The sequence below is a fragment of the Aureobasidium subglaciale genome, assembly GCF_000721755.1.
Source record: "Aureobasidium subglaciale EXF-2481 unplaced genomic scaffold scaffold_26, whole genome shotgun sequence".
NCBI lineage: Eukaryota > Fungi > Ascomycota > Dothideomycetes > Dothideales > Saccotheciaceae > Aureobasidium > Aureobasidium subglaciale.
The window spans coordinates 200,523-223,380 of record NW_013566969.1 but is presented as its reverse complement, the minus strand read 5'-3'; the positions used below and the strand labels follow the sequence as shown (position 1 = coordinate 223,380).

The 22,858-nt window shown below is 51.0% G+C and overlaps 11 protein-coding genes across 11 annotated transcripts; 8 read left to right on the top strand and 3 right to left on the bottom strand.

Moving 5' to 3' along the window:
• Positions 1-371: 371 nt before the first annotated feature.
• AUEXF2481DRAFT_454057 (uncharacterized protein) lies at positions 372-1,967 on the top strand. The gene is made up of 2 exons (XM_013484871.1): positions 372-506; positions 556-1,967. The coding sequence occupies exons 1-2, from the start codon at positions 454-456 to the stop codon at positions 1,736-1,738; spliced, it is 1,236 nt and encodes a 411-aa protein (XP_013340325.1). The 5' UTR covers positions 372-453; the 3' UTR covers positions 1,739-1,967.
• Positions 1,968-2,196: 229 nt separating this feature from the next.
• Positions 2,197-3,060, bottom strand: AUEXF2481DRAFT_69490 (uncharacterized protein; the record flags this gene model as incomplete). Its single annotated transcript, XM_013484825.1, has 1 exon — positions 2,197-3,060. One exon carries the CDS (start codon positions 3,058-3,060, stop codon positions 2,197-2,199), a length of 864 nt encoding a protein of 287 aa, XP_013340279.1.
• A 1,309-nt stretch (positions 3,061-4,369) lies between these two features.
• On the top strand, positions 4,370-5,276 carry AUEXF2481DRAFT_43752 (uncharacterized protein). Its single transcript, XM_013484797.1, has one exon. The coding sequence runs from the start codon at positions 4,790-4,792 to the stop codon at positions 5,021-5,023; it is 234 nt and encodes a 77-aa protein (XP_013340251.1). The 5' UTR covers positions 4,370-4,789; the 3' UTR covers positions 5,024-5,276.
• Positions 5,277-5,949: 673 nt separating this feature from the next.
• AUEXF2481DRAFT_32774 (uncharacterized protein) lies at positions 5,950-8,425 on the bottom strand (the record flags this gene model as incomplete). The annotated part of the gene is made up of 2 exons (XM_013484781.1): positions 5,950-7,923; positions 7,976-8,425. 2 exons carry the CDS (start codon positions 8,423-8,425, stop codon positions 5,950-5,952), a joined length of 2,424 nt encoding a protein of 807 aa, XP_013340235.1.
• A 265-nt stretch (positions 8,426-8,690) lies between these two features.
• Positions 8,691-9,047, top strand: AUEXF2481DRAFT_8263 (uncharacterized protein; the record flags this gene model as incomplete). The annotated part of the gene is made up of 1 exon (XM_013484770.1): positions 8,691-9,047. The coding sequence occupies one exon, from the start codon at positions 8,691-8,693 to the stop codon at positions 9,045-9,047; it is 357 nt and encodes a 118-aa protein (XP_013340224.1).
• Positions 9,048-9,053: 6 nt separating this feature from the next.
• On the top strand, positions 9,054-9,719 carry AUEXF2481DRAFT_69476 (uncharacterized protein; the record flags this gene model as incomplete). The annotated part of the gene is made up of 1 exon (XM_013484822.1): positions 9,054-9,719. One exon carries the CDS (start codon positions 9,054-9,056, stop codon positions 9,717-9,719), a length of 666 nt encoding a protein of 221 aa, XP_013340276.1.
• Positions 9,720-9,991: 272 nt separating this feature from the next.
• Positions 9,992-11,328, top strand: AUEXF2481DRAFT_453994 (uncharacterized protein). Its single transcript, XM_013484870.1, has 2 exons — positions 9,992-10,398; positions 10,462-11,328. The coding sequence occupies exons 1-2, from the start codon at positions 10,305-10,307 to the stop codon at positions 11,034-11,036; spliced, it is 669 nt and encodes a 222-aa protein (XP_013340324.1). The 5' UTR covers positions 9,992-10,304; the 3' UTR covers positions 11,037-11,328.
• Positions 11,329-11,465: 137 nt separating this feature from the next.
• Positions 11,466-14,632, top strand: AUEXF2481DRAFT_69457 (uncharacterized protein; the record flags this gene model as incomplete). Its single annotated transcript, XM_013484819.1, has 4 exons — positions 11,466-11,583; positions 11,643-11,800; positions 11,856-14,171; positions 14,225-14,632. 4 exons carry the CDS (start codon positions 11,466-11,468, stop codon positions 14,630-14,632), a joined length of 3,000 nt encoding a protein of 999 aa, XP_013340273.1.
• Positions 14,633-14,936: 304 nt separating this feature from the next.
• On the top strand, positions 14,937-16,273 carry AUEXF2481DRAFT_69414 (uncharacterized protein; the record flags this gene model as incomplete). The annotated part of the gene is made up of 2 exons (XM_013484817.1): positions 14,937-15,126; positions 15,189-16,273. 2 exons carry the CDS (start codon positions 14,937-14,939, stop codon positions 16,271-16,273), a joined length of 1,275 nt encoding a protein of 424 aa, XP_013340271.1.
• A 382-nt stretch (positions 16,274-16,655) lies between these two features.
• On the bottom strand, positions 16,656-20,442 carry AUEXF2481DRAFT_101397 (uncharacterized protein; the record flags this gene model as incomplete). The annotated part of the gene is given in 3 exon segments (XM_013484869.1): positions 16,656-18,556; positions 18,608-20,157; positions 20,169-20,442. The coding sequence occupies 3 exon segments, from the start codon at positions 20,440-20,442 to the stop codon at positions 16,793-16,795; spliced, it is 3,588 nt and encodes a 1,195-aa protein (XP_013340323.1). The 3' UTR covers positions 16,656-16,792.
• A 692-nt stretch (positions 20,443-21,134) lies between these two features.
• AUEXF2481DRAFT_69509 (uncharacterized protein) lies at positions 21,135-22,424 on the top strand (the record flags this gene model as incomplete). Its single annotated transcript, XM_013484827.1, has 1 exon — positions 21,135-22,424. One exon carries the CDS (start codon positions 21,135-21,137, stop codon positions 22,422-22,424), a length of 1,290 nt encoding a protein of 429 aa, XP_013340281.1.
• Between the last annotated feature and the right edge of the window lie 434 nt (positions 22,425-22,858).

Here is a 22,858-nt window from a genome sequence, read left to right as displayed (position 1 = left end):
ACGCACAACGAATACCTGACTTCGATTTGGGTCATGAGAAGATTGATGCAATTGCATCACCACAATGAGAGGTTGAGGCGCCGAAATCTTGGAGCTTGTTTTGTGTTTTTGGAGTGTGGTTCTCTCAGTGAGGTTTTTGGTTTGAGTTGCAGTCTTATTTCCGCAGCGTGCGTAAAGGAGCGACTCAGTAAGATCATTTTCTCCAGCTGTTATAGCGGGCATACATCAGTATGACAGGAGCCAAGGAGGAAGGATCAAGTAGCCGCAACTATGGTTCGCGATTGGCAGTCACGAGTCACAGCAAATGAGGCTTGGCGTGGCAGTGCTCCTCTGATCCTCAGGTTTCAATTGCTGCTGTGCCACAGGGAACACCTGAATAACCTCTCATAATCCCTCGGGAGGATTCAGCACTGCCCCTCATGCAATTAAATGTCGGTCTGAGACTCAAATAGCATGCCAATGTCAGTAGGTCCACAGACACATAAAGTACAGGCGTCCTGCCTCAGGTAGGTGTTTCACTTTCATCCATCACACTGTGCCCAACCGCGCATATAGTCGAATACAAGACAGACACCGAACAAGACCTACACAAGACTCCATATCCCACCCCATAGTACGACGTCTCACGATGAGCTCTCAACTTATCGCCTCTTTACAACAAGCCGCCGGCAGAAACCAAGAGCTTCTTGCCATCCTCTCGCAGACCGACAATGCACCTGCAGCTCTCAAACAAAACTCGACCTACATTACAGATCTCGAGGAACAAAAATCAAAGACCAAACAGGAGATTCAGCGACTCCACCGAATCACCGAAGACGAACGCAAAGACCATGTGAAATACGAGAAGAGCACTTTCAACAGATACATGCACAAGATGACTGGCAGGGAGACCAGATTCGTAGAGAAGGCTGGTAAGGAAGAGAAGGAATTCATGGAAGCATGGCAGAAAGAGCGCGACACCCAGGAATCTCATGCCGAGCTCACAAGGGCCCTGGCAACCGCTCAGCAAGAGCAACAACGTCTACAAGGCGAGGCTGCAAGACACGATCAAGCACAGTCTGAGCTTGACAGACTTTACTCTTCTATCTTTGACGGACCCACACCCGAGATCCCTGGCGAGGATCAGCTAGAATCGAGTTTGCAGAACAACAAGCAATGGGCCGACAACACTGCACAACATCAGAACCTCCAACGTAGAGCTGCCGAAGCCCTGAACGCAGCGTTACAATGTCTGGATCACGCATCAAGGGACATGGGTGATGCACTAGACATGTCTCGCTGGGACATGTGGGGAGGTGGAACTTTCACAGACATGATGGAGCGTGATGCTCTTTCCAAGGCCCAGGTGGGTGTCTCGGAGTCGCTACGCCACATGGACGAGGCACGTCGCTGTCAACCTGGCATTCCGCCTTTGGCAAACATCAACATCGACAATGGTCATATGATCAGTGATGTGCTCTTCGACAATATCTTCACTGACATGGCACAACACGATCGCATCAAGAGCTCGGCTGCGCAGTTGCAGCAAGCCATACAGCAGTGCAGAGAATTGCTTGAGAAGCAGAAACGTACATATCATGATGCAGCCAACCAGAGCGCACAGGCGGCCGAGGCTACCAATGCCTCACGTCTTGAGTTACAGCGTATTCGAGCTGAGGCATTTGAGCGTTTCGCTGGTCATGGCGCTCCGCCACCCTTCCAGCAATCTGCTTATGAGGTACCACCTCCAGCTTACTAGATCTGAGGCTTCCTCTGGAGGAGCTTTCTTATCTTTGCAGCACTAGATTATAATCCTACAGCTTCACAATCATACATTTACGCCATATCCCAGTTCATAGTCGCACTCTCCCCGTGGTTGGCGCAGAGCAATGACGAGCTGTAGAAAGGCACAGTCATGGCTCGTACAATGGCCGTCGATGAAGAAGTCGATAACGCAAACTATCTCGATCACAGTAGTGCAAGCTGAAGTATGTTTCGTGGTTTGAGACAGCTATAAGTGTGACAGCTTTTCGCATCTGGGGAGCATACGTCAGAAACGTCATGTGTATTCATTTGTGCAAGTCAGCTCGAGCGCAAGCTGGGTATCTCATCTGCTGGCTCATCATTCGATATAAGAACACCCAAACGCCATATGACTCCGTGATAGGAAACAAACCCCAATCCTTGACCCATGCATGCGATGCGTGAAGTACCCGTCTAGAAGGCAATCTTTCTCTTTCTGCCAGTGTACTTGGAGTTTGCCTTGACGACCTTGCCTTGCTTCTCCATCTGGTCCTTCTTGCGTATGATCCAGCCTTTGCTTCCCTTGATTCTTGACTTGTCGAGGCGAGAATTTTGAGCCTTCTTGCGACGAGCATCCTGGATATCGACATCTGTCATGCCGTTGACAACACCAGTGATATCCCTGCTTGTAGCTTCCTGTTCTCTTCCAAGATCACCACCACCGACGGTGAGGACAAGGTACAGCTTCTCGCTCTTGGTTCCCGGGTCGTCTTCTAGGATACCAGCGCCAAAGCCAGCTTTGACAGCAGCCGCACTGATCATGTTCCTTTGCAGTTTGTTCTTTGGGTAGAATTGACAAACTGCACGACCACCACGGCGAAGAGAAGCGTACAAGCCGTCGAAAAAGCGCTTCAAGCGGCCCTCAGGTGTGACGTCCGAAGTCTCAGCATTGCAAAGCCACTGGATAGCAGAGATACTGATCGCAGCATCGAAAGAACCAGGACGGAACGGCACACCCTGTCCGATATCCGCCAGCATCAAATCGCCATCCACATCGCGCTCCAGCGCTTGACCCAGCATAGACGCCGAGATATCCATGCCGATCCATGTGTGAGGTCCTCCTTCTTCTGGTTCCACCTCCGAGAGAAGTTCGCCGGAAAGACCGCTTCCGCAGCCGAGATCGAGGATAAGAGAGGGTGAGCGTAGGTCCAAGAGTTCGAGGGCGCGGTGCGTCATGCTGGCTTGGATGTTCTTGATACGACTGTTTGTCGTATATTTGCGAGATTCGACGTCATTGTAAAAGAGGTCTGGCGGTAGCAAGTCTTCGGGGCGCGACATGATTGCGGTTTGTGCGGAGGCAAAGGTGTGGTAGAAAGTAAATGCGCTGAAGATGGTTGTTCAAATAAATTTTGGGCGCTGCTTGATGCATAAAATTATGTCTGGTGGCACAATTTGTGGGGAAGTCGGCAGGGTCCAGCCGGGCCATGATCAACGACATGCTCTCCAGCTCGTGATGCTCTCATGCTTGATACCTGTGGAAATGCACAAACAGATTGATACTTGAACAGTCGACTGCGGTAGCTGCTGTAGGGTCTCATACTTAGGTGGATATTCGCCTCTGGCAATGTGATTCTGCACTTTGACAGCTATGTCGTGTGGCGGCCTCAGAGCTGGAGCACCTGTCATTTGACATGCAGAATCAATCTTGACGTAGGTCTGTCGGATTTAGTCGCTGAATCATGTAGTGTTCTTGAGGCTCACAAATTTGGGCACTGTGAATTGTGCTCATGTGAGGTCATGATGGCTATTCTCTGGTCTGGGCCTCTGTCAATCATGGATAATTTCGACTGCAGCGAGCGACCAGATCCGTTCTCAACCTCATGCATCTGGACTCTCTAACCTCAGCTGATTGCCATTGAAAGTCATGCATTTGCGTGATAGAAACGCAATGGTGCACTGCACAACGACATGCCCGATATTGAAGTCTGTCAACAGCTTTTGATTTAGTCTGGGCTGAGACTACTGACAGAAGATTCTGTACGGCTGCTAATTAAGTTTTGCGGAAAGGAACGCTGATCCAGGGGATTGAACTAGCGAACAACTTGCAAATCAGAATCAATCAGGATATCACCGGACACGCCTTCACCACAAACACACCCACACCATCCCCAAAACTCACACTTATTTCGCAGAACAAAAAGTCTAGATTAAGTACAAGGACATAGACGAAGCAAAAAACACACCCGTATTAGGGGTTGGAAACTTTTCCTCATCGATTACGAAACAGTGTTGAGCCTGGCGTCACTGGAAATCTCGGATAGTTTGATTCTCCAAGAACCACCAAGCTTTGAAAAAGCCCGTACGGTGATTAGGTTTCTAATGGTGAACCCACTCGCAATTTCTTGCAGCCTGTCTCGGTGAAAGGGTGCTAATTCTACTGACCTATATAGCCAGCACCAGAAGTGAGTTGTTTTACTCCGTTGGACCCACTTAGTATCTTGACATGGTTTCCATTCACTCCTCTCCTTGATGAACCGCACACATCTCTGCACCGCCACTAAGTTGGGCTTTTTAGCTCGGTATATCTGTAGCTACTGACAGCCTTTGATCCATTCTGTGAACGGTTTGACAAGCAATTCTTGCAGCGCAGCTGTTCAACAAGATGAGGTACTTGCCTCGATGGTATGGAAAGCCAGCATCGTGTTGTGATAAGTTGATCATCGTGCTGGATCGTACTCTCGATGTTCGCGTCTTCTCAGGTGCTCTTCCATGAGACAATACCTGACCAGCCTGGACTTTGGCTTCCGATAACAATCGAAGAGACTACCCCGTATGTCAAGCCGTCACGAACTGACACACGAGTCCGCAGCAGTCCGTAACCTTCCAGGGATAGCCGGACTGCCACTACGTTCACTCTTTGTCTACGAGTATTCGCGCCTCCATAATACTTCCCACATCATACTTCCATCAACATAACACGTCATTCAACTCTGATCTGTCAGCCTGCCAGCATCATGGAGAATGATCAGTCTCAGAATGCTCAAATTCTCTTCCAACAACGTCGGTAATGCCACCAAACAACTTGACAATCACCACTGTGGTCGTCAGTATTAGTCTGGTCCTTCTCTTCTTCCCAATATGGGTAACCGTCCTACCATCTCGAAATTCTGAGTACACACCCAAAACGACGAACAGCATACCAGATATATACTTCTACAACAACAATCTACAAGACAACAATCACAGGAACAGAGAATTCATGCCCAACGCCATCACAAGCGCCTTACCCTTCCTACAATAGGAAGACGACAGCAGAACTCGAACAAGAAATCTGGTACAAGAAATCTTCCCACAAGAATCCTCATGTTTGCGATATGTTTCTTTCGGCTCAATGTTCTATCGAGTCATAACTTTTTTCCCGACAAGATGGGGATGGAGACTGTGAACCAGACATCTGTCCACGCGAGAACTTTGAACAGTGCGAATAGAGTGATGGGATGGCATGGGGATTCACCAGTATCTGTACTGAAAGCAATTTAACAAAACACCTGTCTCTTACTCATCGATTTCCACTACATGAGATCAAACAACACTTGTTTATTTCACAACCGGTCTACAATACCTTTGCTTCTGGCGGACCACATCAATTAGTTTTCAAGAAAAAGAAAAAAAAAACCAGTAAGCGACTCACTTTTTCCAGGAATCACCATCATAAAAACTCGCCTTGACTAATTCTCTTATCGACCAAAACAAGCCCCCTCGAGACGTCAAAGGAACCTCTCTTCTGCCCCGACTATATCAAAAGATACTACCCCTTCGTTAATTACAACAAGTTAGTTCACTGGGTATTCGCAACCTCACTTCCTGTGTACTGACTATAACAATACAGGAATGTCTCACTTTCATCATCAGCCTCCTCATCCCTTGGATGGCTTTCTGCTTCTTTCCAATCCGGTACTACACCCTCGAAGCCATGTACGCCAGCGACGCCTCAACTACACAATTCTGGGCCCTCACTGTCGGTTCCATTGGAACAATTCTCCTTCAACTCATCTTCTGGATCATCTACTCGATGGTTTGTAGAAAGTAATTCATGGTCAGTATCATGGTTTATCCTATGTCATCTACAAAAACTAAAATGGGGCCCAGGCTCTCTGGTCAGAACGGGGCTGGCTGTCTATTCCCCTTCCAAACAGGACATACGTGCAAAGAATTCAAAAGATACTTCTATCCCCAGTTGAACAAGACTTGCTTTTTACCCTGCTTGCCTTTCCTGATGGTCCTCTGCTCAGGCGACTCTTCAACAGCAGGAGGGCTCTGCATACCACTTCCAGCGCCCCAAGCGACACTCGAGGGTCCAGGAGCGTTGACTCGTCGCACGCCTGCACCAGTGTAGCCGGGACTGAAGACCGTACTAGTAGGCTTTTGTGCTTTTGGTAACGAAGGGAAGATGTCGCCGCCACGACCGGGAGGTTTGCTGTTGCTTGGGGTGGCAGAGCGCGAGGGTTGAGGTGTTGGTCGTGCGGAGGCGGGTGCGGAGTTGAGCCATGAGGCTTGAGTCGGATTCACACGGACGGGAGGGGCGGCGGGTGTTGATGAGCGCGAGGAAGCTGAAAGAGGAGGGAACGAGAGGCCACCGGCGCTTGAGGGATTACCTCCTGAGTGAGGAGCAACAGCAGAGCCATACGAGCGAGTGTTATTCGAGCGCGAGCTTTGTGCTGTGCTGGACTTGAGGTTCAGGATACGCTTCGAGCCAATGCCGTTGCCCAAGACAGATGCCGCGCTAGTGCTGGGACCGGACTGACCTCCAGCGGCGTGAGGCAGAGAGGGATAGTCCTCGTTGATGGACCTCCAGTTGTTCCAAGCCTTCAGCAAATTATCTCTCTTAGTCGCAATCTCGAAGATGTCGGCAAGCTCCTTTATCAGCTTGCCAAGCTCGGCCGAGGACGTGTCGAAAAGAGCAAAGAAGGCGTCAATAAGACGATCGGCGGTCAGGGTACCTTGACGGTACAGCGACACCTTGTTGCGGAACTCGGCCAGCTTCGTCTGATCGTTGCGGAGAAGATTGGAAGCACGTTCGTTGACAGCGTTGTGACGAAGGCGACGGGCCTGTTCTTGTGGAGTCAAGCCAGCCATTGAACGGTCGGGAGAGCTTTGGCGAGAAGGACCAGACGATGGCTGCAAGCTGAGCGAGCCAAGCGAGGGGAAAAGATCTGGTGGAGGACGAGGGGCAGTGATAGTGGCAGGCTCAGGAGCATTGGCTGGAGCTCTAGCAGCATACGTCTCAGCAGGTTGAGTGAGCTGGCCACCGAAGCTACGCGTTGACACAGACTGGGCACTCTGAATGGCCATTTGACGCTGGTAGGCCATCTCGGCTCTGCCCATGGGTTGAGCAGATGAGACTGGCAATGGATCAGCATTCGGATCGCGACCACGGCCACCTGCACGGCGCTCTCTGTTGTTGTTCTCTCTACGCTGAGGACGGTCTTGCTGGTGCGGGGCGCGGTAGTCGAAGCCCGAGATGTCAACTCTGCGGGCATCACGACGAGCGTCCTTGGTCAAACCGTTAGGATGAGCTTCCAGCTGATGAGCCTTCAAATCCATCTCTGAGTCGAAGACAACAAATTTCTTCTCCAGACACTCGGCATCAGGGCAGACGAAATGATCCTTGCGGAAGTGAACTTCCAGAGCATTATAATCGACGTAGTACTGAGGCTGTCTGCCACCATCACGGCGATCGCACAAGTGGCAGCGTTCGTGACGATCACGGCAATGTGAGAACAATTCGTCGTCGCCGTAGAAGCGTTGACGGCAGAAACCACACTCGGGATGACCTTTGAATCCAGACTGGTTGTCTGCACCAGGAATGTCGTCGCCGTGCTTCTCGTGCCGACGCAGCTCTTGTTGGGTGAAGAGTTCGTGCTCATGGGTAAAGACCTTCTTATTGCGGGTGCATAGATCACACATGGACTTTTGGTGGACACTCTTGACGTGGCGGTGCAGATCTGGCCAGCCTAGGCAGGCAGCATCGCATGATGGATCAGGGCAGTTGTAGCGTAGTAGGAGGATGGTGTCTTCGAAAATGTCCTGGTTTTCGTAGCGGATGCCCAGGTTGTCGTCACTGTGAGAAAACTCTTGCGGGTTGTAGTCTTCGAAACGCTTCGTGGCATCGTCTGTGAAGATGACTTCCTCGGCACTTGTCTAGGCACTGGTTAGTTAGGATCGAGGATGTGTTCGAGCAGGTGAGAAATACTCGACAGTGAGCACAAGTCTTTGTCTTGTAGAGAGCACGCAGTCTCAGCGAGCAGATGTGGCAGGTGCGATGGTTGCAAGGAGCGACACTCTGGTGGACGACTGGGGAGGCACAGATGAAGCACACTTCGGCCTCGACGTCTTCGCCATCCGCTCCTTGCGGTATGAGAGCCAGAGCCTTTTCCTTTGCTTGGATTTGTTGTTCGGTGGGGGCTTGCTGTCTTTGATCGGCAGGTTGCTGTGCCCCTCCTGCCCCTCCTGCCCCTCCTCTGGCGCGTCCACCGCGTCCCCTGCTTCTGCCAGCATTCCTATTGCTGTTCTGATTCTGTTCGCCGTCCTGAGGTTCGCGCGGCGCTCTGTTTCCTCCTCGACCTCCTCTGGCACGATTGTTTCTGCCGCGGTTGGCCGACTGGTCATTTTGTGATGAGGTGGGGGCTGATGTGTCGGCCATGGTGCCAGAGGTTCCAGAGATGCGAGATGCGCGTGGGGGAAGGTGCTAAGAGCAGAGAGCAAGTCGAAAATGAGCAGCTATAGTTTTGTAACACGTCAACAGTATACAATGGTTTGGTGGTGGGTCGCGAGAAAGATTGGACGAGATTCCGCCCATGACGGCATTCCAAATGCAGCTCTGTGATTGGTCGCGCCTTCCCTGGCCAGTCCGCCAGAGGGAAATGGGCCAGTCCCCCCGTAATCTCTCTCCCGAATCACCAGCAATCATGAGCTCCCTTTCCCACAGACTCTCCCGCATACCTGCTTCTAGCCGTTCCTTCTCCACATCAATCCGCCGTCTCGCTCAAGAACCCGCACCTGTCGACCCCGTGGCCGCCAAGCAGACCAAAATCAGCAACAACTACAGCAGCCCTCAGATCCGCAAGCCCCGCAGAGGTCCCTACGCAGACTCCCCCTTGCCAGTCTTTCCTCTACTCGCCATCTTCTTCACCGGCTCTTTCCTCTTCTACCAGCTTTCAAAGTCAAGAGACGGTCAAGGCAAATCTCACTACGTTTTGCCTCCCAGAGACAAGAAGCCAAAGCCCGCCAAAGAATTCAACTCGAACCTCCACTCCGAACACTAGACCAACATGGCTCCCGCAAACCTCCCCACCATCCCCGCCATGAACCGCGACAAGCCTCTCTTCCCCACCGGTCTTGGTGAGGGTGAGGCTACCGTCATCTTTGTCCTCGGTGGTCCCGGTGCTGGCAAGGGCACTCAATGCAGCAACATCGTCCGCGACTACAAGTTCAAGCATCTGTCGGCTGGTGACCTCTTGCGCGAGGAGCAAGACCGCAAGGGCAGCGACTTTGGCGACTTGATCAAGGAGTACATCCGCGACGGCAAGATCGTCCCCATGGAGGTCACCATTCAATTGCTCGAGAACGCCATGCAAGCCACCATCAAGGACGAGCACATCAACAAGTTCCTTATCGACGGTTTCCCTCGCAAGATGGACCAGGCCATTCAATTCGAAAAGTCGGTTTGCAAGAGCAACTTCACCCTGTTCTTCGACTGCCCCGAGAATGTCATGGAGGAGCGTCTTATCAACCGTGGAAAGACCAGCGGCAGAGCTGATGACAACGAGGAGAGCATTCGCAAGCGTTTCAAGACCTTTATCGAGACCAGTATGCCTGTCGTCGAACACTTTGAGAAGGATGGCCGTGTCGTCAAAGTCCAGGCTGTTCAGACCCCTGATGAGGTCTACGAGCATGTCAAGCTTGGCTTCACCCAGCGTGGCATCAAGCTCGTTTGAATATCATGTTAGATCCTCCTAATGAAACATTTCAACTTCATCTTCCTCCCCAACATTGTGCATTTCTGCGGCCAAGAGACTGGCTGGAACCCTTGTTGCTCTCCTCGCTAGTGATCCTTAGTCCTCGCAAGTGGTCCGGTGTTGAAAAGGCATGCATGCCGCATGGATCATTACAGATCTGGCATACTGCTGATGTTCAACTGGTTTTACATCACGCCCCGAGCCTACATCCTTCCCTATCCGGGCACAGATATGGTCCTGCATGTACGGGATGTCGGCGGTACGTGGCTGGAAAGATAGATTTCCAAATTTGCGCTGTTCCATAATTGAGCAGGTGAGTGGCTGCCACGTTCGATTGGTACAGTAAAGTAAGGTATCGTCACAATCCAGTGTGTTTGGTCGCACTAGCGCTGAAATGGCCCACTCTGCGCTTATGCATGCTCTTTGTTCTACTGTTAGGCGCCTAGTACCACTCTAATACACAATTGTGTTATACTAGACACTCATATCTCTTTTTTTCTGGAGCATGGAGTTGTGATCTAATCAAGGCTCGTCGTGTCACATCACCTCGAAAGCCACTGGAACATGGCTACATGTCATGCCGATACCATGACCATGTCATCGTCCAATCCTCGAAATCAAAAGTGCCCAAACGGGTGCGAAGAGTCGCCAGATCTGTGTAAGTCATACTGGCTGTTTCCGACCCAGCTTGTTACAAAAGTTGATTTTCAGAACATAACAGACCAGTTCGCTTCAATACCTGACGGAGCTGAATTAGCTGGCCAATACACTTGCATGATCGATCATTTGAATACGCCTTACAAGATCACCTGGACCGGTTCAGCAAACTATCCTGATATCTCACAGCTCCCCGCAGAACCAAATTATGACTTGAAAGAAGTCGATCTAGGAGAGGTGATGGGCCGTATCTGGTCTGTTTCGACACTCGTTGCTTTTGACTCCGATGCTGTCGTCAGATGCTCCCATACCGGCCCATACCCCATAGTGAAACTTGCCCATACCGCAGGGGAGACTCGTCGACGAATCGAGCATGAATATAGGATGATTCAAGAGATGAGGAGAACCAGTTCGGTGTTGCCAATACCAAGAATAAGCGATCTTCCGTTATCTGACGATCATCGCATCTTTGGCTATGAGATGGAACACCTGACCAGGCTTGATCTGGATGAACGCCCAGAACGTGTATCAGACATCCGAAAAGCCGCGCACCAGTCACATGAAGCTGGATTCTCCCATGGCGATGTGAGCTTCAGCAATGTAATGAAGAACAAAGACGGAGCAATACTAGGTGAATAGACTGGTCTAGACGTTTCCTCGAGATACTGCAGATTCTGGAGCACATGAATGCGCTCGGGAGTCCAGTCCTAGATTCGAAGGATCGGATATTGATGGACGTGCTGAAGAAAAAGAAAGACAGCATGGAGTCACTATCGACATGCAGAAGAAGCAGGGCACACTAGGGTGGACGCTGGAGCCAGCAGGCGCAACGTGTTATCAGATAAGATGAGGCATGCAGAACTGAAACGTGGGGCAAGCGGCATCCCGGAGACGGCCACGACGGCGACTTTGATGCTTGGCAGCCGGCAATGTTGGAAACGTAACGTATCCGATAATAAATCAGAGAAACTTCTGGACTCTTGATTACTAGTACAATAAGACCAAGGAGAGACGTGGAAGTTACACCTTCCTTCTCGCCCACAGTTGCATTGCTCCAGAATCGCCATCATGGACAACGCATATGTGCAATCGGCATCTTCGGTGCTGAAGCACTTTGATGTACAGGAAGGGTCTGGCCTTGACAACAACTCGGTCTCCGAGTCAAGACAGAAGCATGGTCGCAATGGTATGCTTTGAACATGGCAGTATCTGGATAGGAAGAATGAGTACTAATGCTCTCGTTAGCTCTCCCCGAAGACCCACCAACACCGCTCTGGGAACTTATTCTGGAACAATTCAAGGACCAACTTGTCATCATCCTCCTCGCGTCGGCTGCCGTCTCATTCGTTCTCGCTCTCTTCGAGGACAGCAATGACTGGACTGTCTTTGTTGACCCCATCGTAGTAAGTTCTACGCCACCCATCTTTCTGGAAAGACGCCCCTGACCAATACCTCTAGATTCTCACCATCCTCATCCTCAACGCCGTCGTTGGTGTCTCGCAAGAATCGTCTGCCGAAAAGGCAATCGCCGCCCTTCAAGAGTACTCGGCCAACGAGGCCAAGGTCGTTCGCAATGGCAAGGTTCAGCGCATCAAGGCAGACGAGCTGGTCCCCGGAGACATCGTCAAGGTCGCCGTGGGTGATCGCATCCCCGCCGACTGCAGAGTCCTGTCGATCCACAGCAACAGCTTCCGCATCGACCAGAGTATCCTGACTGGAGAGAGCGAGAGCGTAGGCAAGGACACCGACTCGATTAAGGACGCGAATGCTGTCAAGCAGGACCAGATCAACATGCTTTTCTCCGGTACCACCGTCGTTACTGGAAACGCCACTGCTATCGTCGTCCTCACTGGCTCTAACACGGCCATTGGTGACATTCACGAGAACATCACCTCTCAAATCTCGCAGCCTACTCCTCTCAAAGAGAAGCTCAACGACTTTGGTGACACTTTGGCCAAGGTCATTACTGTCATCTGTATCCTCGTCTGGCTCATCAACATCCCCCACTTCAACGACCCTGCCCATGGCTCTTTCACCAAGGGTGCCATTTACTACTTGAAGATTGCCGTGTCACTCGGTGTCGCTGCCATCCCCGAAGGTCTCGCTGTTGTTATTACCACCTGCCTCGCCCTCGGAACTCGCAAGATGGCCGCTAAGAACGCTGTTGTTCGCAGTCTTCCCTCAGTGGAGACTCTGGGTAGCTGCAGTGTCATCTGCTCGGACAAGACTGGAACTCTTACCACCAACCAGATGAGCGTCAACAAGGTCGTCTTTATCAACGAGCATGGCTCCGGTCTTGAGGAACTCACTGTCGAAGGAACCAGCTTCGCTCCTGAGGGTGCAATCACCACTTCAAACGGACAGACTCTCCATAACGCAGCTACCTCGTCCTCTACCATCGCTCAAATCGCCGAAGTCGCCGCTCTCTGTAACGATGCACGTCTCGCCTACGACAGCGAGAAGGGTGTCTACAACAACGTCGGTGAGGCTACCGAAGGTGCTCTCCGAGTCTTGGCCGAGAAGATTGGCACAAGAGATGCATCCGTCAACTCCGCAAGATCAGCCCTCGCTCCTGAAGACAGAATCCACCATGCCAGTAAGCACTGGGAAACCAGCACTCCTCGCTTGGCCACCTATGAGTTTGCTCGCGACCGCAAGAGTATGTCTGTCCTTGTCCAGGATGGCTCTTCGCAACGTCTTCTTGTCAAGGGTGCTCCTGAATCGATCATCGCTAGATGCAGATATGTCTTGGTTGGATCCAAGGGCACCAGAATGGCTCTCACTGACAACGTCTCCGCTCTTCTTTCCAAGGAGGTTGTTGACTACGGTAACCGTGGACTTCGTATCATGGCTCTTGCTAGCGTCGACAACATCTCATCCCCTCTGCTGAAGCAGGCCAAGACTAGCCCCGAATACGCTCAGCTCGAACAGAATATGACTCTCATCGGTCTTGTTGGTATGCTTGACCCTCCTCGTCCTGAGGTGGCTGACAGCATCCGCAAGTGTCGCGAGGCTGGTATCCGTGTCGTCGTTATCACTGGTGACAACCAGAACACCGCCGAGACTATCTGTCGCCAGATTGGTGTCTTTGGGACTGACGAAGACCTCACTGGCAAGAGTTTCACTGGTCGCCAATTTGATGATCTCAACGACGCCGACAAGCTCAAGGCTGCTAAGAACGCTTCTCTCTTCTCCCGTACTGAACCTACCCATAAGTCCAAATTGGTTGACCTTCTCCAGTCTGCTGGTGAAGTCGTCGCCATGACTGGTGATGGTGTCAACGATGCCCCTGCTTTGAAGAAGGCCGATATTGGTGTTGCTATGGGTAGTGGTACCGATGTAGCCAAACTCGCCGCCGACATGGTTCTCGCAGACGACAATTTTGCAACCATTGAGGCTGCTGTCGAGGAAGGCAGAAGCATCTACAACAACACCCAGCAATTCATCCGTTACCTGATCTCGTCCAACATTGGCGAGGTCGTGTCCATCTTCTTGACTGCGGCCATGGGCATGCCCGAGGCTCTCATCCCTGTTCAGCTCCTTTGGGTCAACTTGGTTACCGACGGTCTTCCTGCTACTGCGCTTTCCTTCAACCCTGCCGATCATGATATCATGAAGCGCAAGCCTCGTAAGCGTGACGAAGCTCTTATTGGTGGCTGGCTCTTCTTTAGATATATGGTGATCGGTACGTACGTCGGTATTGCCACTGTTGGCGGATACGCATGGTACTTTATGTTTAGCGAGGCTGGACCCAAGGTCAGCTTCCACGCATTGGTAAGTTCTCTTTGATATCTCAATTCGCACGATCAAAAGCTAACATGTCGCAGACTCACTTCCACTCTTGCAGCATTTTTGAACATCCCATTGACTGCTTGATGTTCACCAATGACACCTCCAAGATTGCATCGACCATCTCCTTGTCAATCTTGGTCGTGATTGAGATGCTCAACGCCATGAACGCCTTGTCCTCGTCCGAGAGTCTGTTGACTCTTCCTCTCTGGAAGAACATGATGCTCGTCTACGCCATCTGTTTGAGTATGGCACTGCACTTTGCACTTCTTTACACACCCTTCTTGCAGGGAATCTTTGGCATCATCCCTCTTGGTTGGGACGAGTGGAAGCTGGTACTTGCATGGAGTGCACCTATTATTTTGATTGATGAGGTGCTTAAGTTCCTCGAGCGTACATTTGTCATGGAGAAGCCCGGTAAGCATATCAAGCCAAAGGCAGAGTAGATGGCACGGGCCTAGCATTAGCATTAGAGCGATCTTCTCTGGAAAAGTAGAGGTTTGTTTGTTTATAGATGAAGAATTCCAACGCGGTCCCACTTTTCACAGTAATTCTAGCCTTTTACCTCGTTCAACCTTGTGACTTCCAGCAGTGTAAAGAGGTGAAGCGCACTGGTCAATAATAATGCGAATTGTGCACGGACATTAGCAATCGATAACAGCTTTCACAAGTGTGCCAAGAGACGAATTTCAACGCGAGCAATTGACGATGAGCATTTGCGCGACAACTGACAGGACCACAAACACAACCATGGCCAACACACTTTTGATCGAAGGAACTTTCGAGGAGTTGAGCGAGGAGCTCGCCGTCTACATCGATGGACTCAGCCAGTCGTCTGTGCAGTCAGAGGTTGCGCCGCTGCTGAAGGAGGGCAACAAGGTGGATGCGCTCAAGAAGATTGTCACTGCCAGCAGCGCCCTGAACAGCGCCCCCGAGAGAGGTGAGTTTGCCCTTGGCTCGACATGACCTCTGAGAACGACTTCTAACTCGCCCGTCAAACAGAATTCGTGGCTGCATACAACCTCCTCGTGCACCTCGTACACCAGTCTGGAAGCCCCGACATTTTCCTGCCCAAACTCTGCCAGAATGTCTCTGCACCCATCACCTCGTCGCCATACAACGCCACCGGCCTCGCGCTCAACGTCCTCTCCACAATCTTCAACACCCTGTCGCCCGAGCAGGAGAGCCGATACCACGTTCTTCTCGCCATCCTCAAGATTGTGCGCAACAACAGCACTTTCGACCAGTTGACCCCTCAACTCGCCCAGCTGGAGTCATGGCTGGAGGGCTGGAACATGGATGCCGCCGACCAGCGCAAGTTGTACCTCGCCGTCAGCGACGTAGCCACCGAAGCCAGTGAGGACGAGCAAGCATACCAGTACCTGCTCAAAGCCCTGCGCACCATCCAATCCTCCGAGGACGCCGCCACCGAAGACGCCAAATCCCTCTCCATCCGCGCTCTCAAGCAATCTCTCGTCTCGCCCACCCACTTTGACTTCCACGACTTGACCCAACTCGACAGCATCGCCGCCCTGCGCCAATCCGAGCCCGTGTGGTACGAATTGCTCGAAATCTTCAACGCCCAAAAACTAGAAGACTTGCGCGAATTCACAGATGCAAACCCCGACTTTGCCGCTACCAACGACCTCGACATGTCTGTGTTGGAGAGAAAAATCCGTCTCCTCACTCTCGCTTCCATTGCCGCTTCCGCATCCCAATCCCGCACTCTGCCCTACTCAACCATAACCGCCGCCCTCCAGATCCCGGCCGAAGACGTCGAAATGTGGGCCATCGACGCCGTCCGCTCCGGTCTCGTCGAGGGAAAGCTGTCGCAGCAAGAAAAAACCTTCCTCATCCACCGCACCACCTACCGTGTCTTTGGCGAGAACCAATGGAGAGAAGTCGCCTCCAGACTCGACATGTGGAAGTCTTCTCTCGAGGCTGTGCTTGGAGTCGTGCGTCAGGAAAAGGCAAACTACATCCGTGACAAGGAGGCTGAGTTGAGGGATGCCGAGAACAAGAGTGGCGGTAATGGGTACAGAGCCAACAAGCAGTACAGAAACGCAAATGCTGTAGAGGTGGAGTAAGAGAAGGGGGGGAAAAGAAGGATACAAAAAGATGTTTCTTTTTTTTTGTTCCTTGCGCGACTTGCCCTGCTTTTTACATTACAAAACAAGAAAAGGATAAGAGGGGGGGTGTGTGTCTTCTTTTCTTGCACCCCTTCCTTCTTGGTTTTTTTTATATATTATGAGGTCACAAAAATGAATTCCTGTTTCTCTAGCTTGTTTTTCTGTTTTCTTCACACATCTTTTCGTTGTCTTTTAAACATTCGCCAGGGAACTTCTTGGCATCTCCGTGGACCTTTATGTACTTGGGAAAGGTACTGATGTAGGCTCTTGCGTACATCAGTACTTTTGATGAGAGCTGAATAGAAGCTATGACAACACATTCACAAAAGGCATGGAACGTCTGTATATAGAGTAAGCAGCCGCTTCATCGATTCATCATTACGCAGTCTACCTAGCAAAGACCTTGTCTGGAAAGCCATACCGTACTCCGTACACCCAGCAAAAGTATCCACAGCAACACCCCTCCAGCACACACATCTACAATGCCGCAATAGTCCTCCTCAACACCTCCAATCCTCTTTCACCAATTCCTTGTTCGCCATCGGGAATCTCGTCATCAGCAGTCTTCAACATCCACGCAATATCGCTAAGCATACCCAACGGTAGATCCCCATCTTTGCGTTCTTCAGCCCTTACCTGAAGACGTCCCGTGTATTCCCACTCTTTAGCCGCGTCTTCTGCTCTCTGGATGACTTTATCAGGTATTCCGCACATGGCAGCACAGTGCATACCAAAACTGCCTTCTGCGACTCCAGACTCGAGCTTGTAGAGGAATGTGATGCGACGCTCGGTATCGTCTACCATGATGGCCATGCGTTTGGGTGAGATTTCTGGGTGCGAGCTGAATTCTGCAGCCAGAGAGTGGTAGTGGGTGGCGAAGAAGCCGATGCAACCAGTGTGAGTGGCGACATGATGTAGCACTGCTTGTGCGACTGCAACACCGTCGTGACTGCTTGTACCACGACCAAGTTCGTCCAGGATGACAAGAGAGCGAGGAGTTGCTTCAGACAATATCTTCTTTGTCTCGCTGAGTTCTACCATGAACGTACTCTGGCCAGCCAGAATGTTGTCATGGGCACCGAGACGTGACATGATGCGATCGACAGGAGTCATGCGTGCTGCAACACAAGGCACGAAGCAGCCGACTTGAGCCAGGATGACAGCGATACAAGCCATACGAAGGACGGTACTCTTACCAGCTGCGTTGGCACCAGTCAAAAGATCAATGCTTGGGTTATCACCACCGAGAGCAATGTCGTTGGGAATAAAGTCCGAAACCGTGTTTAGCATGCACGGGTGACGAAGCTCAGAGAACTCGAGAACACTACGCTCAGAGTCGACGAACTCGGGTCTGCAGCTAGGCTCTCCGAGAGAGGCAGATGCCCTGGACAACGAGATTAGGCAATCGAGGTGAGCAATGATCTTCACTGCAGCAAGCCAGACAGAGTAGTCTTGGTCGAAGCGAGCATAGAATCTACCAGCGACTTGCTTGACAATCTGACCATGAGTCTCTTGTGCTTCCTTGAGGTCTTGAATCAGGCTTTCCAGCTCAGGGAAGTAGTAGCGCTTGGCTTTGGCAGTCGCCGACATTTGTTTCCAGTTCGTTGGGATATTCTTGGTTTTGAGGGGAACTTCAATCTGGTAAATCTCCTTGCCATTGTCGGTGAATTTGGCAGCAGAAGTTCCTAGTTGATCGCGGCAGCGCTTGAGCAAAGTTTGCAATCTTCCCTCGATCTCTTCAATTGTGTTCTGGCTGTCATCAAAGTCTTCTTCAACTCCTGGCTGAGGCACGAGAAGATTCTGCTCCTTTGCCTGATTACGGTCAAAGGCATCCGTCCAGTGAGCCAACGCTCCGGCAAGATCAGGCATTGATGATATGAGTTGTCCGAGGACGCCCTCACCTTCACCAAAGCTCGAGAGCAGGCTCATGGTATATTCGATCTGCTCAAACCCTTCTAGCACCTTGACAAAGTCTGAGGCCTTACATCTGCCTGCGTGAATGCGGGAAATGAGACGTTCCAGATCGGGTATTTTGGACAACGATGCGGTAAAGCGATCGGTAATTGTCAGATCGGCGTTGAGTGCTTCGACAGCGTCAAGTCGTGCATTGATCTTGACCGCGTTTGCCAAAGGATGGCAGACCCATTGGCGTAGCATACGCTTACCGAAGGGCGTGATGCAGCGGTTGAGCATGGCGAACAGCGTGCCGTCAGTACCGCCATCGTAGCTATTGGCAAAGATCTGTTTGGATGTTAGCTAGATTGAATCATCGTTCCTCTTGGTTATGCTTACCTCAAGATTGATCAGACTCTGTCCATCAAGCACAAGACTGGACGCCTTTCTTATCGGGTCATACCAGTTGAAGTTGCCAAGAGATATTAAATCACGCTCAATTTTGAGCGTCTGGAGGTACCATATCAGGGCACCAAGGGCAGAGAAGCACAACTCTTTTTCTCTGGCTTCTCGAAGCAAGGGTGGCCAGGCATCTTCAGAATCACCTTTGTCAGACTCGAAGTAATGCTCTCCTGTAATTTTGAGGGCAGTCTTGTCGGCAGTCAAAAATTCCTTGTCGGGTTTGAGGTAGTTCCAGAGACACGTGGGGCTGGTGTTGTTCTTGAGAATACGTACGGCTTTCGATGAAATGCTCGACTTCTCAAGAAGCAACTCACCGGGTCTGGTCTGAGCGACGAATGTTTCGAACTTGGTCATGTCGACGTCGTCAACAAAATCACATAGCTGGAATTGTGCTGTTGCGGTGTCAACGAAAGCAATGCCAAAGGCGGGCAAGCCATCGACCTCGCGCTCGGTAATAGCTGCACAGTAAGTTGACATGTCGTCCTGCAACATGCCACCGTCGACCAGAGTACCAGAGGTCAGGACAGCGGCCAGTTCGCGGCGAATGACCTTTTCTTCCTTCTTTGGCTTGCCACCCTTGCCAGTCTTTTCGTCTCTCTCTCGCATATCCTTACCCAGGGCGCTCTCCATCTGGTCGACTCTGGCAATCTTGAAGCCTTTGGCTACGAACTGGTTGGCCCAGTTGTCAAGCGAAGCCTCGGGAACACCGACCATCCGCATGTTGACACGATCCGTCATCTTCAGATCAAACAGCTGATGACCGACGGTGGCGTCGTTCTCGTACAGCTCATAAAACTTGCCCTTCTTGAAGAAGACGATAGTGTCCCAGAACTTCGACTTGATCTCCCAGTACTGCTTCTCGAATGGAGAAAACTTGGACCAGGCCAGTGGCGGGATGTAGAGAGTGCGCGGATCGTAGTCTGGATTGCCAGGTCTGTTGCGGTCGGCATCCATGATGTCGGCCAACCAAGGGTAACGAGCATCAGGGTCTGACATGTGTGCCTTTTGTTTCTTTGGTGGGCCCGTCTGTTGCTTACGTTGGGGCATCTTCCTTGATGCATATGGCTCGACAGTGTCCGGATCGAAGTTCCATTGCTGAGCGGTTGACGTAGAGGGCATCTCGGGACTTTGGCTTGGCTCGTCTTCTGGGATTGGAGAAGGCTGTGTGGAAGGCTTCCGTAGCTGGCTAGACTTCTTACGCTTCACCGGAACATCGTCTTCTGAGGCAGCATCGTCGACAACAAAATCATCCATATCAACATCGTCGGCTGCAGCCATGAGAGCCTCAGTGGCATCATCCATGGCAAACTCATCATCCGAGTCGTCATCCAACTTCCTTCTCTTGATGGATCGTGCTGCCGTGTTGTTGGAACGCTGTCGGAGCACGGGCTCGTCGTCTTCATCGTCCGACTCGGCATAGTTGACCTTCTTCTTGCCATTGCGGACAGGACTGGAAGAGGGAATGGATGGCTTGTCTAGTGGCACTACTTGTAGACACGGTCAGCACTTGAGTATGTGGTGGAGTTGTGACATAGCACACCATTCTCTTTACCATTGAAGTTGGCAGGAGCAGGAGACGACTGCGGTGGAGGACTTGAAGCAGCTGGGGCACTACTGGGTGCAGCAGGTGATGAGGCAGGTGCTGTCTTTCGCTGGAAAAATCCCAAGATACTCTTCTGTCCCTTTGCTGACTGAGATGCCGATGATGCTGATTTCTGAAGTTTGGGAACACGCGGCGTGGAGATTTCGTTGCCTTCTATACCTCGAGCCATCGTCAAGTCAGTATAGGTGGTAATATCTTTTCAATGGTGGTGGACCAGAAAGTGGTTAGTATCTCGCCTTCGTTTGGTGAACGCGCGGAAAACACGCGTTTCAATTTGGCGCGTCCTGGTGCCAAAAGTGGCAGGTGATATCGATAAGCTTGTCTCCACATTTAAGCTTTTCCCGACCTCGCACCTTCTCGCCCGAAACACCACGAGGTTGGCGATGGCCTATGGGTCTCACATCCCATTCCTCGACATACAAGACCGTATGCTCCGGTGCTGCATTGCATCCGCGTTCGCTCAGTGTCTCGATTGTGGCCTTTGGTGTTGAGAAGGATATGTAGCTCCATAGTATCAAGACATTCAACCAGTGGGCCACATTGTCAACATGCCCGGAATTGGTGTTGTGGCCTCCTTCATCCTGGTCACACGATCACCTGCCTTATGCGATAGATCCTACACACCTATCTCAGCTATGCTTCCATGAACTATGCCAAAAGAAACACAGAATTGCCAACAAAAGTTATCATGCACCTTTGCTTATCAAAACTAACCGATAGCGCTAGTCGGGTCCCACTCCCGCGAACCATTATCACTTCGGCGATCGCCTGAGACCAGCCGTAGTCGCATCAGAGAATGCATATAAGGACTGGCTGCCTTCGAAGCGGATAATGCTTTTAGACTATCATTCATCAAGCATCATGCCTTCGCTATCATCATTGGCTCAATTGGCTCTCGCTCCTGCCGCCGCTCAAGCTTTTAACCTATATGAACATCTGGGTAACCTCTCGCCCTACTTCACACCAGCCAATACCCCAGCCTCTCTGTTATCCGGTATCCCAGAGTCATGCTCTGTAGACAAAGCTTTCTTGGTTCATAGACATGGTTCTCGTCAGCCTATCTCATCAGAGCTGCCCACTATCCAGAACCTGTCTTACTACATCAACAACAACACTGCTCTGTTCAAGAACCCTCAAGGCCAATTGCCATCAGAGTTCTCCTTCCTGACCAACGGCTGGTCTAGTAGCTTTAGCCTCAACAACTTGTCTGCTTCTGGACGGCAGCAATTGTTCGATCATGGTGTAGCCCTTCGTCTGGATTATCCCAATCTCTACACCGACACAGTACTGGCCGGCGATCAGGATCGTGTAGTAGAGAGCGCCCAGTGGTTCTCCGACGGCTACTACGGCCGCTATGCAGAAGACGTGTCTGTTTTGAACAAAATCGCCGAGGACAATCTCACCATCTCATGGATCACCGCAATGGATACCTGCAAGACCTGGGAGTACAGCTCTGGAAACGACTTGGTCACCGAGTGGGGTAACGTCTACCTACCAGCCATCGCTACTCGCATGAACAAGGCTCTTTCGACCGCGTACCCCAGTGTCAATTTCACTGCACAGCATGCTCATGGTGCTCTCTGGGCATGTGCCTATGGTACTGCTGTATACGGCATCGGACGCAGCCCATGGTGCGAAGTCTTCAAACCACAAGAAATCCTCGATTTCGAGTACGAACTCGACCTTCTCATGAGAGGTGCCTTTGGCTACGGTCTTCCCAACAACCAAGGTCCAACTCTCGGTAGCTTGCTCGTCAGCAATGTAACCACCTTCCTACAAAGCTCAAGCACTCAAAACCTATCCCTGAACTTTGCCCACGACACAACCATCGATCTCGGTCTGACAGCTCTGGGCCTCGCTCACGATCCATCATACCCAGCCAGTGGTCCTCCAAACCCCGCCCGTAACTGGAGAACCAGCACCCAAGTCCCCTTTGGCGCACAAATGCTCTTCAAAAGACTTAGCTGCTCAGGAAACGAAACTAGAATTCAGCTCGAGTTGAACGGAGCGAACTTTGACCTCAGTCCTGTAGGCTGCACATCAGACTACTACGGTACATGCAAGTTTGCCGACTTTATAGGCTCCAAGAATGTACAAATGGCTATGAACATTACTGATGGTGATGCAACTTGGACTTCTGCTTGTACTTGATACTAGTGCTAGATATCACAAAACATCTAGGACAAAGAAGAATTATACTCGTAACAAAGCAAGCAACACAAACAATCTGTCAATACAAAAGTTTTACAAAAATTCAACACTTAGAAAGACACACAAAAACACATTTCAAATTCATCTATCCATCGAAAAGATTCATCTGTGAAAAATCCCAAAAATCGAGATCAATTCAATTTTTCCCCCTAAAACTTATTTGTACATCTAAAAGAAGCCCTCCCTGCGCAATTCCCACGCGACATTCTTTTTTGAAACTAAAATCACTCTGGCCAAGAAGAAAGTTATCATCTTCTTGCCGATCCTTTGCATTTCCCCAGTATTAAAACGCCGATTTCCTTATGCATGTGTGCTTTCTCTTTCTGCTTTTTTCCTGCCACACTCTATTATACAAAACAAAAGGTCGCTTCCTT

Bases quoted from the DNA above. Each gene is read 5' to 3' on its own strand.
- AUEXF2481DRAFT_454057 (XM_013484871.1), top strand. From the start codon at position 454: ATGCCAATGTCAGTAGGTCCACAGACACATAAAGTACAGGCGTCCTGC. The intron at 507-555 runs GTAGGTGTTTCA...CCGCGCATATAG, and splicing joins GTACAGGCGTCCTGCCTCAG to TCGAATACAAGACAGACACC.
- AUEXF2481DRAFT_453994 (XM_013484870.1), top strand. From the start codon at position 10,305: ATGGCTACATGTCATGCCGATACCATGACCATGTCATCGTCCAATCCT. The intron at 10,399-10,461 runs GTAAGTCATACT...AGAACATAACAG, and splicing joins CGAAGAGTCGCCAGATCTGT to ACCAGTTCGCTTCAATACCT.
- AUEXF2481DRAFT_43752 (XM_013484797.1), top strand. From the start codon at position 4,790: ATGCCACCAAACAACTTGACAATCACCACTGTGGTCGTCAGTATTAGT.